At 43.0% G+C, this 15,654-nt stretch overlaps 2 protein-coding genes across 2 annotated transcripts; one reads left to right on the top strand and one right to left on the bottom strand.

Annotated features, from left to right (window-relative positions):
* Positions 1 to 10,661: 10,661 nt before the first annotated feature.
* On the bottom strand, positions 10,662 to 11,896 carry LOC6591615. The gene has a single exon (XM_002017081.2). It carries the CDS (start codon positions 11,864 to 11,866, stop codon positions 10,763 to 10,765), a length of 1,104 nt encoding a protein of 367 aa, XP_002017117.1. The 5' UTR covers positions 11,867 to 11,896; the 3' UTR covers positions 10,662 to 10,762.
* Positions 11,897 to 13,627: 1,731 nt separating this feature from the next.
* Positions 13,628 to 14,181, top strand: LOC6591614 (acyl carrier protein, mitochondrial). Its single transcript, XM_002017080.2, has one exon. It carries the CDS (start codon positions 13,668 to 13,670, stop codon positions 14,097 to 14,099), a length of 432 nt encoding a protein of 143 aa, XP_002017116.1. The 5' UTR covers positions 13,628 to 13,667; the 3' UTR covers positions 14,100 to 14,181.
* The last annotated feature ends 1,473 nt before the right edge of the window (positions 14,182 to 15,654 follow it).

Below are 15,654 nucleotides of genomic sequence, written 5' to 3'. Positions count from 1 at the left end.
CTGGGTTTTGCCTTTTCTCTTCTACATTTAATCAGTTTTATTCACTTTTTCGTTTTCATTTCCCCCCATGTTCCTGTTTTTCTGCTACTTTTTTGTTTTGTGACTTTTCCGGGGCGAACCGCAAAGCCTAATTCAATAATGGCCGTCAGCGACAAGGCCTAGACACAAAAAAATGGCAACAATTTGAAGCCCAACCGCAGGCGTTGTCCATATTCTTTTTTGGTTCTGTCCTGCCTTTTTTTGTTAGCTGTGGGAGCTGTGTTAGAGAAAACCATTTTTGTCTACGGGCAAACATGCAACGAAAATGGCAAACAATTTTTGTTGAGGCGTTGCAATTAATAAAGGCCACAAACACGCTCAACACAAAGAGAGAGCCAGAGTGGCAGAAGGACACACAGGCCATTGACATGGCAACAAAATTGAGGGAGAAGCAACTTGCAACTTGCCCGAGACACAGTACAGAAGTCTCACAAAAAGCCATGAGGAGAAGCAACACTCGAAAAAAATATTGTGGCAAGAAGGCGTTGACCATAGACTTGGTTGCAGCTGAAGGCACATAAATAAGGGGCGTGTCGTGTGGCGCAACAAACACACACACACACACAAATGGAAGGGCGACCGACTTGAGTTGAAGCGCTATTTTCTTGCCTCTGTGGTGGGGTGCGGTTGGCTGAGTAAATCTTCAATGTTGTTGCACAGGCGATAAGAAAAGATAAATGAGGCTTTAATGCAAAATAAATTAAGCACTTGTCGTGTGTTGCCACGCCGCTACTCCTGCTGCTTCCGTGTGGCATGCCAGGAATGACATTTGATTATCAGGCGGTTTCAGAGCGGCTTCAGCGTGACTTTTGGCGCGACTTCAACAGTGCGCGCATTAAATAAATCAACGCCAGCGTTGACATCGACATTTGTTGTTTCACTGTGTGTAGCTCTATGTTGGAAAGTGTGTGTGTGTGTGTGTATGAATGTGTGAGTTTGGCATAATGGTGCCACCAGCTGCGCCTTAATTAAACTCGAGAGAAGCTTATGGGAGAAGCTTCCCTTCCCGTCAAAAGTTCAAGGTGCGTTTTTTCTCCAAAAATGACGACTATAAATTTCATAGAAATTCCGCAATTCAAATGCATTTGCTGCGAAAAGGTAGAAAGGAGACAGAGAATTTTCTATTTGAAATTGTATGCTCGTGCAGAGGGTCCCAGAAGCATAGAACGAAGAATCGCCGAAACCATTAGGTGTATAAATCTTCTTGATCAGCATATACAGTACAGAAAATATTGCCAGGTCCATCAATCTATTTCTATAAATTTTAAGAATTTTCCCAGACTTAATAAATGGTTTTAGTTATCTGAAAATGAATATTTCCAGTTAGATTTATGCCAGAATATTTTGTAATTAAGTTTAAATTGGATTAATTTTCATTTTGAAGCAGAATTTTATTTAACTTCTTCTTGGGGAACAGCTTCTCTATTGTGTTGAAAGTTGAAAGTTTGAAAGCGCTCTTTGAAACCCGTTTATTTTGTTATTAATATCCTTCATGTTTGTAGTCGTTTATTATCCTAATTTCCATAGTTCCACCTCTTCCAGTTCTTTCAGAAGGACTTGTTTGAAATCATTGTTTCTCTCTATTGGTATCTCCTGCATAGTCGCTGTCACTAGGGGGAGGTCTTTATAGTACACCATTCTTGTTATCCGCTTGTGATAGTACATACCTGAATGTCAATGATTTTTAGGCTGTATTCAAGAAAATTTGAGGGCAGTTTTTCAGTCCATTTACTTTACGGTCATTTACCTTTTTTCTCCTCATACCTTTGAAGTTTATTCAGATTTTATTTCACTATTTGTATATTTCTATTCTAGGCTTTCTTTTCTGTAATGAATTTGTGACATTTCCAAACAAAAATTGATTTTCAATCAGCACTACAAAATTAGGCCGGAGGTTTTCCACTGTTCCTAATAAATGCTCCTCGGCAGACTCATTTCGGGTGAAAATACTCGTATACTCGTATGTATTTACAGATATGTTTTCCCTCCAGTTACATATTGCCCTGCCCCTTCGTCTGTCTGCTGTTTGTCTCTGCCTCGCGGCCTATTTACCTGTGGCATATACTCGTAAATGCAAAATGTACTTTTCATTAAAATAAATGAATTGCCCACACATGCCATGGGCTTTTTCACGTGTACTTACATATTGTTTCCGTTTCGATTGAGTTCTTTTTTTAATACATATTAAATGATGGGTGTGACTGTTTTATTGGTTTATGCTGCTTGGGAAAGGCTCTTCCTCTTCTCCCCGCTTGCGGCACCTCCGAGTACAAATCGTTGTGGGTTGTGTTGTGGGGCGCTAAGCTCGCGTGTTGTCAAGTGATTAGCAACAGTCTGGGGTTCAACAATTGCTGTAGCTCTTAAGCCTCGAGTGCGAGAGAGATCCCTATCTAATTCGCTAGAGACCAGACACTTGGACGTCTGCGCAACCATTAGGCTTTGGGCACAATTAGAAAATGTCTGGGAATATTAATCCACAGAGCTGGTCTGTTGTTTAGCTACTTCTTCATCAATTTTCATTTGACACCGCATAAATGATAGCTATATTTTTTATGTGTGCAAAAACCTAAAGCTATCGCTTAGCATGCACTTTTTTTGTTATGTTTATACGGAAAATGGTTTTTGTCATATGCTATAAATTAATTAAATTGTTCATTTCCGCTGTTTAATTAAATGTCAGCTTGCAACAAAAAAAAAAACAACAGAAACAAAAAACTCGGTTTAATTTTCGATTCAATATTGAATTGAAATGACAAGCAGTAAGAAAAAATTATGAACAATATAGAATTACTTTATGAACGGAAATATATGGTTATAAAAAGTGTTTATGCAACACGAGAGTAGGGTTGGACACCCTATTCTTGCAATATTCCAACTTATTTTCAGAAGAGAAATGCATTACAGCACAAGTATCATTCAATTTCGAATATGGTTGGTGGAATATGAATATTAAATAAACGCAATAAAAACCATAGAACACCATTGCAAAATTGGTAAATTGTAGTCTTAAATCGGACACGCTGTTTGTTCAATGTATTTTTTTCCCCCCGATATTGCACAACAAAAAATTTCATTTTAATTTTCGTTCAATGTTTCAAGGTACTTAAATTATCTCTTCACTTATACATCGTTTCTTCGTCCGTTCGTCAACGCTGAGTCGGTCCCCAGAATCCAAGAAACAAATTTAGAGTCTTTGGCGAGACGCATAAAATACTTACTGAGAACTATACCTGGACCTAGTTTGAGGTTCCAGACTCGGAGAAAATATTACTCGTCAAGCCAAAGATTAACAATTTATTTTTGAGTTATTGGGAAATTCGCTTTCAAGCGTTCAATACAATACTGTAGTCTTATATATAGTATTATATAGTCTTTGACTAAATGTATTTTAGTCTTTCAGGTTTTTCAGTTGAGTACAATTTTGATCGTGTGTCCTGCTACAATAGTGGGCTCAAATAAAAATTTAGAACATGTTTTTCTTCTGGAATAATACCATTAAAACTTTTCTGAATTGGGGTCATATTTGTACTCGAAAAATCATTGTTATCCCACCTGTGTCACCTTGCTGGTTTAGATGAATAATACTTTGACACCCGATGATGGCTAATATTCCGAAAGACTCTTTCCAGTTGGGTTGGAAAAGTGGTTTGCCATTCATTTGCATGCAAATTGATTAATTTCCCTAGCCTAGTAGTTGCGGTTACAAAAGCTAGTTGGAAAAGCCCCTGAGCTATACGATGTGCAGTCGATGTTAGTCAATTAAATTTTGCCACAATTGTTTGATATTAAACTGACGTTATTTCGAATTCATGGAAGTGAATTAATTGCATGTCAAACAGCAATTGATGGGAATTCATTTCAATTGGGATTCCCCATCGATGGATTCCATCCTGCCTCGACGCGTGCCCCCTTCGCTCTCGTTGCGCTATGGATAACAAGGGAACACACTTAGGCCCGTTTGGGCTACACCCTACCACATAGACATTGTTCAGTCCTGTCCAATTCTCTCCTATCCTGTCGTGTCCTGTCCTATCCTGGTCCTCATGTGGCGCCTGGTTTCATCTCTCTGTCCGTCTGTGTGCCTGGGTGGCTTGTTGCTTACGACCTCAATTACATGCGCAAATAAACTGCAACAAACATTTGCCGAGAACTCGTCACTCCGGTGTCCGTAACCCCACCTGAGTCCCAACCTTCTCAGGGGCTCTTTCTTTCCGAGGGCTTCGGAGTGTTTGTGTGCCTGCCTGCTTTCGTATTAGTATTTCTATGCAAATGTCCTTGTCACATTTGGGGAATTTATGTGAAAATTTACCCACACACATGTGGCCCGAAGCCAGAGCCAGGCGTACTCAAGTGCTTATGTTCGTATGAGGGCGTGTGTGTATGTGAGTGCTTGTATTTGTGGATGTGTTAGCCACCCATGTAACATTACGGATAATAAGCAACAGAAAATGGAGTTTGGATGCCTTCCCAAAAGCAATTCCTCTTTTTCAATACTCCGAAAATTGGTATTTCATAGCCGCACCTAAAACTCATTTTTAAGGTCAGACATTTTCCAGAGTAATGGTAATCGGGAACACAGCCCCCCCCACAATTTGGATTTCATGATTTGCGTGCGATTTTTGGGTGAAAGGCCAACGCCACGTCGCCTCGTCAAAGCACAATTTGAAAGAAAAATTTACCACACACACGTGAATAGGGGATTCCATTTATGATACATACACACACACTCGCACGAGAGTGCATGTAGTGACCTTCTTGGTCGTGCATAATTTCGGGGATCTACTGCGCTGCGCCTAATTGCAAGCATGCAACATGCCGCACAACTGGGCATCGATTGCATGCCCCGTAAATCTTCACAAGTCTCCGGCCTCTGGTACGCTCCGTTCGCTTGGCTTCACTTGGCCTCGCTGGGGTTTGGGGTCAGCCATGGGTCTGAGCGGGTACTAGGCATTAATTTCATATTATCAGCTGCCCAGGGGCTATAAAACGCGAGACCCGAACGGAACTTATGGCCTGTTGTGGCGGAACGAACAAAAAATAGAGAGAAAAAACGCAGAACGGAGAAAGTCTAGCATACTTTTGGGGCCTCAATTTAATGGCCAACAGAGCGCCGGACCCGGACCGGACTCGAATTGGAGCTGAAGCCGAAGTACGAGGCAAACTACGAGGGGCCCGACTATGTCTATGGGTCGAGTTTAGTCTGGGGAAACTTTTACTAGCGCGCATTTGCAATGAGCTCACGTGCTCACACTCTCTCTCGCTCTTGTGCGGACACAATTTCACACCGAAATGATTTTCAAAGGGGTCGACACCTCACCCACTCCCACTCCCACTCCACCTGCTCATCCTTTTCTCCGTGCACTCACCTGGTTTTTCTCTAGGAAATTTGAACGCTGAAAGATGCAAATTTACTATGCTCCAAAGCGGTCCGACAGTTGAAATAAATATTAAAGTGAAATAAGGTGCTTTCCGTCCTCGTCCCCATCCCCATCCCTAGCTGCTGAAAATTACCGTTTGCATAAGGTTTATGGGTCTATAGCCATAGCCATGGCTACGGCCATGCTTTGCTTCAGTTCGTTTCGTGGCCATAAAACTTGTTCCATTCATAAATCATGCACAAAATTATTATCATTATGAAAGTTGCCTTTCAGTATCAACCGAAAGAAAGAGGGCACACAAAAAAAAACCATGTTTGACTTGGCAGCCAAAGGGTTAAGCGCGTCAGGCAAAGATTTTCATTCTCTCTAGCCATTTTCCTCATTTCCATCCCTTTTTTTGCGGTCCTGCCCCAACATTGACTTTCGTTTTTTCAATTTTTCAACATCAAACCCAGACGGGGGGCGACTATATATGACAAAAGAAAAATGAATGTTGCATAGATTGGCGGCGTGGTTGCATAGATTTTCCTCCTTATTCCTCACTCTACTCTCCCTACATCCTTTTTGGGTGCTTTATCCATGACATTTAGAAGCTCGCTGGTTACTTAGATAATTTTACACTTAATTTCATTGAAGTTGTCCGTTTGCCTGGCTGTAACCTGATCCCTTATCATCATTCCTGCAAATGTTTGCCCTGAATAAATGTGTCGAGGTATCGAGGGTTAAAGTTTAGCTAAACGATGCAGTTCAATCTCTTGGCAAGTTTTCCTCAAATTTTCCTGTATCCCTGCCCTCTCTCTGCCTCTCCTTCCTGAGAGTTCCCCCTTGGTTCAGTATGTAACAAGTTTATTTCGTTATTGATATGCAGCCGGAAGTTTTTGTTTTCTTCTGGAGCACCACCCCAGAAGGGGAGGCGAATTCAAGGATGTTGCTCTAAGTGAAAGATGGTTCGAGATTGGTATTCGCTGGCTAGAGAGATACCCTTTGCTGAGTGGGATGAGAGCTGTAAATAGGGAAATAATATAATTTTCTGAGTAGCAAAGATTTGTAATGTGTGGACTCACAAATATAAACTATATAGGGGTGGTGGCATATCTGTAAATAAATATTTTAGCTTGGCAGAAACTGTTTAAGGCGTTATCCTTATAATGCATCAATATTTGATAAATGTGAGGAATAGTTCGATATACCTTGTTCTATGGCATATCCAGATATCCACAAATCAGCTTAAAACCAACTTTGAGCCGCGATCGTAACTCAGGAAAGTGTTAAACCAACTCCACTTAATCCCCCCGACACATATCAACTGCAATGGCAATACCGACAGCATCCAAAGTTTTTGCATTTGTCGAACGCATAAATCTTGCACTATTCGCGAATTACTTATAGCAAAAAAACAAAAAAACACTGAAAAACAGAAACTTTTCAGTGGCGAACAAGAAACTAAGTTACGCCTATGCCAGAAGCTGCCAATGTTTTGCAATACTCTACCCAAGTAGCACCCTATACCCTCATACCCGGGACCGCTGCGTGAAAGCTAAGCCAAGCTCCTGCTCCTTCCTGGCTATGCAAAATAGCAACAAGCAGCACCATTGTAAGCACGGAAATTGAATCGAAAAGCTGGTTTCTGCTGCCGGCTGCTTTAGCTCTCGGTTTTTGCTGGGGTTTTCCACAGTTGGGCCAACAAAAATACTCTTGCAATAAAGTTAAGAAAAACATCAACTAGGCAAATGTACGGGTAGAAAGAGGCTACGGCGAGGCCAAGTGTCTGGCAGGGGGCAGGGGCAAACTTTGCACAGCAGATCTAGGGAGTGGAAGTGGCAACCGATTGATTTTTAGTGCCTCTTCGCTGGGCGGAATCAATTGAGAAACACCCACCCACGGAAGCAATTTTCCCAAGTTTCCCCAACCCTTGTTTTAGGGCTAACTGCCATGGATGTATCCGTACCATAACTTGTAATAATGAACCGAAAATTAAAAACATTTTCGGGTTTTTTCCCGATTCAACTTTATTAGAATATCCAGGGATGGAAACCCACTTTGGAGCTTTTGAATAACTGCTTCGCTTTTTTTCTATTGCTGGAGATCCTGCTCGTGGTGTTATTTTTCAACTAACATTTTCCATTTCGGCCTCAAAAGCATTGCTGCAACTCCAGTGCTCCCCAGAACCCAATTTCATTCTAAATTTTTCTGGTAAAAATTTCGCTGCTGGCAGCTCAATCTTTTGCCACAGCCACAAAACAAACGAATTTGTTTATTTTCAATTGCATTTATTTTTCCCGTTGTCTCGTTTATTACGTTTTTTGAAGCTGCTAACGGATGTTGCTTGTCTGTTCCGAGAATGTTCTGTTAGGAAAGAGTTAAGAGTTCACCTTTCGTAAATTCTAACATGCGACCATTAAACAATTGTTCTTATTCCGATACCATATACTGATTTTCGATTCCATAGGAAGAATAAAATTCGTGGTGCGAGACATTTGCACAGTGAGAGAAGGGACCTGCGAGAGACTTGGTCTGGGGCAGGGAAGAGGGCCATTGCACTGCCTGCCCCGCCGATTCTAGTAGCGCCTCCCGACCCCGAAAGCGGCAGGGTAAGATTACCAATAACGACAAGCGTCGGTACATAAAAATCATAGAGCTAATTTATTTTGGCTAAAGACGGCGGAGCACAGAATTAGTGCTTATTCTCTAGTATAATATGTAATATATTTTTCCTTAAGCCCAAGAAAGCTTTGCCTTTGTCTTTCGAAAGGCATAAGTTCATTTGAAAGTCGATTATAATTGCGAACAAATGCCTGATTTCCCACTCAAAAATTGATCAGTTTGTAATTAGCTGTCCACGTGCCTGAAAGCCGAATTCCATTTGGATTTTCGGCTGGAAGTTGACCTGCTCTGAGGCCTGTAAACGGAATGGAAATTGTTAAGTAGTTTTTGTTTCATAACTCACGCACATGGGGGAATACGATGGGAAAAAGACGGTTTGTCTTCGCCCAGAAGGGACCAGAGGGAGAGCGAGCAGACAAGTAAAAGAAATAGGTACATATGTATCGAGGAGGGCCGGGATGTGGCAACGGCCGACTCGAATTTTAAATTTAGTATTGGCCAGCAGCCAGCAGCCAGCAGGTCTATGAAGGCCATTTCGACATTTTCTATGCAAAGCAAACAGGAGTAGTGACTTGGGTTGCAAGGCACAGGACACAAGACACTGGCATCCAGCCCCAAGTGACATTGAATTTAAGGCCTACCGACAGCTCTGACATGTGTCTATTTATTCATTTTCTCTCTCTCGAAGAACGCTGCCTACGCTCTCCAGAGAAATGAGATGTGTATCTCGGCTGTTGTCAATTATAAGTGGAGGAGGTTGGTCCTGTATCCTAGATTCTACGTATCTGCCGAAAATTATTACCTCCACTAATTGCAAGTGGAAGGCGGCGGCCAGGGGGAGCCCTGCGAGGGTTGTGCTGGAGGCACCAAGAGAGGTTGGTTCTTGAGCTCTGAAAAAGTTCAGCGCAAATGAGGCAAAAACCGTGGCATACTTTTCGGCGCACATTCGTTCAAAGCTGCTCTTGGGTGCGCTCTCATCTACGTGTGTGTGTGTGTGTGAGCGTGCGTGCCGTGCTTGTCTTGGTTTGTTTGCAAGCGCTTAAAGGCGAGGCAAACCATGTCAATGACATCTGACACGTGACCCTTTACCCCACTTCGCCACACATCCTCTCACACACACACGCACACAGATGCAGGAAGAGACTCTGCCGTACACATGTACCGTGGGGCAGGCTGCCATAAAGCAATAACCGTAAACATTTAGTCAGGGGCATCCAAAAGTTGTACAGTTGTACAGCTCAAGTGACGGAGGGTATACCAGACCAGGAAAACATACAAACATTTGTGTATTCCTGAGTCACAGTCTAATCAATCAATCAACAATAGTTAACTTACTATCCACTATAGAAATCCGTTTAACTATCCCTTCATAAATTTGTGTTTTCAATATTTTATCATATTTTTGCAGCACAGTTCTCCATCTGATCAACTTACCTAAGGGGTATCGTATAGTCTAGACACACCGAAATATGCCACTGTCTTATTGTTGTTGTTAGCTTTTTTGGGGTCGTTCCAACGTGATTAGATGCGATTGTGCGCGCAATTGAGCGAAATTGATGGCAATGCCATTAAAAGGTATGGCTGGTCATGCCTTCCGCTTCCACTACCCCCCGCTGTTGCTGCGTTTACCCTGCTTACACCCCACTAAACGCTGCATTGGTTTTCCCTTTGGGATGTCAGCGTCCCAACCATCGCTGCCATCGCCATCGCCATCGTCGTCGTCGTCGTCGTTCATAATTAATTTTCTACTGAATTTACTTTCATGGCATTTTGGTTAGCTGAGAGTGGTCCTCATCGTCCACCTCCCCCTTCTTCCTACTGCTGCTGCTGTGGGCACATAAAAGTTGTTTCAGCTGCGGCATTTATTTTAATTTGAAAACTATTTCCCTTCCTCGTCCTTCCTTATTTCTAACCAACCGGTTGCAACCCCTAGGCCCTGCCCAACCCCGCCCTGCCCTCCTCTTCCACTGCCTCTCTGCTTCCGCTTCCGATCACGCTTATGCTCATTATTTTCGCATGACTTTCGTTGGATTTTTATTACACAAGTCGCTGGATATTGCGTATACGCAGCGCTGTCCGCCGTTTTCATTATAATTTGTATATGGCGTGCACCCGATTTTAGTGAGGAGAATGGGATGGGGAATAAGGCACAAAATCTGCTATAAATATTAGTAGAGGCCGCTGCCGCTGGGGCTAATGGTAACATAATTATATGGCGTGCTCGGTTTCTGGCCAATCGAGGGACTGGGCCAACTTTTGGATATCCTGTGCAAATGATCAAAGGAGGAACGCTCTCGCTTCGTGGCATACGAGTATGTCGCGGCACATATCAAAATACTTAGCGTAGTTAAGCGCGCAAATTATTTGCACGAAACTATTTTTATTCCCTCTAAGGTTAAACGGGATGAGGTTGGGGCAGAGCCACTTCCGGTCGAGACCTACAACCTGCCAGGCAGTTGGCGTGTGTGGCGCACATTTCGCTCTTCGGGGAGTCGTTGCCCCCCAAATGGCAAAACATTGAAAGGTAACCCGCCCTTTCCCGAAAGTCTCGCTGAAGCTGAAGTTCCTTCTTCGCCTCTGGCAACCTGGCAATTACCTTTTGATTGGTCACTTAAGCAATGTTCTCATTCTGTTGCTGGTTTTTTTTGTTCGACGATTTATATGGTAGGTTGTTGGTAGACACAAGGTCACTATACATTTTTCAACATTTGTAATTTTGATAGGTCACAAAAAAAGTATTTTTATTCCTTCTTTTCATTGAGCTTTTTTAAGCCGGAAGCAGTGCCATCGCCCATGTCACGACTCGTGGCTACAGAGGAAAGGGATGAAGGTCGTGCCACAGGCTGGGTGCACATCAAGGAGAGCGGCTTGAGGCGCTCCCCCTCGAGGGATATTTTGGCCTCGAAGTAACGTCTGGCCCCATGAACGCCCACCTGCGAGACATCCACTTCGTCCACGCGGCTGAAGCGATCGGTTTCGGCATCTCTGGTGGGCCACTTGTCCAGCTGCAGGCGGTTGAGGAGTGAGGCGTATATTAGTAGGAAATGGCTAAAGTGCACGGCACTGCAGCGTGGCCCAGCTACTTGGGCCATGATGCTCTTGGCCTCCCGGTGTGTCTGCGGCACTGAGAGCTTTTCTAGACCCCGTTTCAGGTCGGCGAGGGCAATGTAGCCGTCGGCATCCTGGTCGACTTCGTTGAATACCTTGAAAGCCACATCGATCTCGGGGCGCTTGAACCAGGCAACAAACTTGTGGTATACCTCTTCCATGCCTATGTCCCCCTCCTTGACGCTGATGTCCATGCAGCTGTGATGCGTGAAGTTTGGTTTTGGTTCCATAACCACGAGCATTGAGTCGTGAGACGAGTCCTTGCCACCCACTACCCTACATTCTCTTTGATGCATCAACTGGTCGCAGGAGTTGATCTGCGGCAGACTGCTACCACTGTCCAAGCTCATGTTGGAAGTATGAGGATCGCGCCGAAGGATCATCTTTCGAATGGTATGGTACGACTCGCAAGAGGAAAAGGATGAGCATGACATGCTCGCAGTGGTCATATTCTCCTCCGACTCTTTGCCCCACTCGTTGAGCGATATCCCTGATGCTTCTCGCTCTATATCACCGAAAGACTCCTCTGTCGACTCCTCTGGCTCGTCCGATTGTTCGCCTGGCTGCGCAGAATCCTGTGGCAGCACCGTTGATGCCTTGGATGATAGATTGGACTCGGGTGGGACAACGGCCTGCTCTCCTGAATCATTGGGCCCATTTTTGAGCGTCGTCTGGCTCACACTCACACTCATCGACAAGACATAATCACCGTCAATCATATCTGCGTCCGACGACATTGTGCACAATCGCAGGATTTAACCGATGTTCTAAAAATTAAAGCTATTAGTATAAAAAAAAACTATAAATTTGTTTAATAAAATGTGTCTTTTCCAGATCTTTTCCAAAAATGTCTGTGATATGATGATGGAATTTACTTTGAGTGTCTCAGGAATCGAATAAAATTGTCATGGAAAACAAAGAACTCCCAAATATTATCACTCTTCATAATGGTTTGGGCTTCTTGAATGAGCCCCCATTTGCACAACTTTTTGGGGAGAGGGGAGAGAGGTTGGTCCGCTGTCCACTTGAGATTAACGACTGAAGTCGAATTTCGGCACGTTAACATGCCATGGCCATAAACAGTTAATTAAGCTTTTATTGGTTACTCTTTTTTCTCGTTTGGCTTTCGAACCGACGGACATTTCACGTTTTATTTGTCAAACAAGCGGCCAAAAAGTGACGACCATAAACGTCCAACGCAGTCCCAAAGCCGAAGGAGACCGTCACCACGCACCGCCTTGGTTGCGGCTACAGTCCGGGAATCCAACTCTGACTCTGACTCCGGCGTCACCGCTGCGGTACCGGTCTACGGCTTATTTATTCACTCATTTCGTGTGCAAAAATATTTGGTGATAACGAGCTGGCAGCCCACGGCGACTTGTCATGTTTAAACCACATTTATTTGCTGCTGTGCTTTCTCCACAGCGTCGACAATAAAAAAATTTATATATACACATACATATACCTACATATATAAAAGTAATTTTTCCGTATATATGTATATTTTTTTTTTGTACGTTAGCCATACAAGAAATACGAACAACGGGGACGGACGGGAAAGGAACAAGAAATGTCAGCAAAAAGTTGCCGGCTTCGGCATTTAATTTACATAGCAAAGTTTTTCCTTATTTCGAGAATTCTGATTATAAAATGGCCAAGGAAATGGGGAACTGAACTGCGAGTTGGGAACTGGGTTAACCCCGGAGTAGCTCTGGTGGATGTACGGATGGCGGGAGGCTCGCAAAAACATCGACAACCAGATAAAAAGCGCCAAAAAAACCAACGAATTTGTCCCCAAAAACAGGGCTTTATAGGTGAAGAGAGGGTGCAAGGTAAGCTGAGTGCAGAAAGTTCTGCAGCTCTTTAATCAGGCACCAACACAAATAAACTCAGATATAGGCAAATCATAAGCAATTGTGGGTTCTGTGAATGGGTTTCGCTTCCAAACTGCCCATTCAGGCTAGGAAACACGACCTACAAATATAAAATTCCTTACACTATTGCACGATTCCTTAACTATAGAGAGAAAACAAACGACAACAACGGAAGACAATAATATTGAACAATGTACCTTTCAGACGAGAAATCAAATAAGCAAGAAACTACTGTCCCTACTTAAGGTAAACGAGACCCATTGAAATATTTTTTGTAATATAAGAAAATACTCACTTGAGATAGTGTCTGAAGAATGAGCAGATTAATGAGCCGAAAATTTTACACCACCAAAAAGTAATATCAAGAGAAATCTTTACTGGTAATTTAAAAACTTTTTCAAAATATTTCTATGTGTAATTTTGTAGCTAATAATTTGTTTGAAGTTTGGAACGAGGCCAATATTTCTTATGAGCTCAGAGTAAATTAGAATGAATTGTCAAATAAAAAAATCGTGCTGTGTTCAATAAATCAACAAATGATATTCCTATGCAAAGGTACAATTTTCGAATCTCTTTTCGGGAACATCCTTTTCTTATCGATATACGAGACACTCACATTTGCTCCAGAACTTTTACATAATCTTGAAAATCCGTGAGAATCACAATGTCGTTCACACAAATCGCGCGTAACTGCGGCCGACTGGCAGCGGCACTGGGCACCAAACGGATGGCCAGCAGCGCCGTGGTTCAGTCCCAGGCGGCCAGGATGATGCACAGGATTGCCGTCCCGGCCGTGGCCAATCAAGTGAGCCAAAAATTCGCATTGCGTAGCTATTCCGCCAAACGCACCATTGAGGACATCAAGTTTCGCGTGTTGAAAGTCGTGTCCGCCTACGACAAAGTGACGGCCGATAAGTTGAAGGTCGACTCCCATTTCATCAATGACCTGGGCCTGGACTCTTTGGACCATGTGGAGGTCATTATGGCCATGGAGGATGAGTTTGGATTCGAGATCCCAGATTCCGATGCCGAGAAACTGCTTAAACCTGCCGACATTATTCAGTACGTCGCCGACAAGGAGGATGTGTATGAATAAAATGTAATAATTGTAATGCAAACCATGAAACAGATTACACTTTAATTTTAAATCGAGGAGAGGTCAAATACAATTTGAACAATTTGAACATCCCCTGCTGAGTGTGCCTACTTTTGAGCCAGGAAAACTTTCGCTTGGCCCAAAAGTGTCAAAACAACTGGCTTGGAGGCGGAGGCTGGCGCTCCTACGGCCAAAGAAAGTGTAAGTTGTTGATTTCGTAAGCCAGTGCGAACAAAGGAGGTGCGGCACGCCCACCAAAAGGGAGTTGGCCAATGGCCAATACGTACTATTTTTTGGTTCACTATTTTCCGTTGGGCTCAGAGAAGTTCATGAAAAACTGCAAGCAAGTGAAATTGAAATGCAGGCTGACGTCCGCCCAACTTGCTGCATAAATTGCAACCTTGCATCATGGGGGAAAAACAAATAAAACCGTTCGAAGAGTCTGCCGATCATAATTAATGATGGGTACAGGCAGACCCTGCCTTTTCCTTTTCGAGGGGCATAATAAATCTCAATATAACTCAAGTGACTGTTACAGTCTAAACTTTGACATTTGATGGAAGGGTTGGGCATTCCACACTCGCCTTTTCACCATTTCCATGACCGGACCTGCTCCTGCAGCCATCGTTTGTCATGCTGCACGTAAGTCCAATAAGGGTCCAGCTTAAAGTCCAAATACTTGACCGGGCAGGGAGCAGACCAGCCTTTACTTAAATACATATATATATTTGTTTTTCCCTGTCCTTCTTTTTTTTCGTGAAAGCCCAAATTGATTGCTTGAAAAATTTCAGCCTCATTCTCGGGCATCTTCGGTCATCCTCTTGGCTGGGACTGGGACTGGAGCTGAGGCGGGTGCTGGCCTTTGCTTTGCCTTTTTTTCCCCCAATTATTTTTTTGGTCGTTTGGGATTTCACTTAATTGAAACCTTAAATGTTTTTACATTGCGTTTGCCTACAGCAAGAATGAAAGCCACAGCAAACACAAGAGCACACATACATACATCCAAGGCAGTGTAAAATGAAGTTTACAAAAAGTGTAGCATACTTTTTGCGATTCCGCAGAAAAAGCTCTCACACACACACACATGAAGCAGTAGGGACACATTCACACAACGCGAAAGTCAATCAATCAACTTGTGTTTGCTGGACTTTATTTTTGATATTTTTATCTTAAACATTGGAGTGCAAATAAGTTATTTGAGAGTTGGCAGAGTTCTGACTCTTAAAATGAAGTGTAATAAAATGTACATTTGGTAGCTTCATTAGCTGCGAGCTAATTAGGAAAACAAAATGGCTAATGACTGAGATATTATTATATTTTTATATACTTTTCATTGGAAAGGTCCCAATCTTTTCCTTTTTCCGTTCTTCGCGTTTGGCAATTAAAGTGACCTCGAAAAATTGAGAAAAAAATTAGACATCTACCAGAATATTTGTATTCTATTTTTTATATATTTCAGTAGCCATTAAAGTCATAATTTCACATTAAGTGCAGACGTGACTGTGCCCGAACCACCGAAATATCCCAACGGGCGCCACATGAACACAATTGTGAT

Source organism: Drosophila persimilis, unplaced genomic scaffold, assembly GCF_003286085.1.
Source record: "Drosophila persimilis strain 14011-0111.01,24,50 unplaced genomic scaffold, DperRS2 tig00000000-arrow-pilon, whole genome shotgun sequence".
In the NCBI taxonomy this organism is placed as follows: domain Eukaryota; kingdom Metazoa; phylum Arthropoda; class Insecta; order Diptera; family Drosophilidae; genus Drosophila; species Drosophila persimilis.
Note: the sequence above shows the minus strand (reverse complement) of the source record. Positions and strands in the feature narration are given on the sequence as shown.

What these genes read in the sequence shown, in the direction of transcription:
- LOC6591614 (XM_002017080.2), top strand. Translation starts at nt 13,668, where the DNA reads ATGTCGTTCACACAAATCGCGCGTAACTGCGGCCGACTGGCAGCGGCA.
- LOC6591615 (XM_002017081.2), bottom strand. Translation starts at nt 11,866, where the DNA reads ATGTCGTCGGACGCAGATATGATTGACGGTGATTATGTCTTGTCGATG.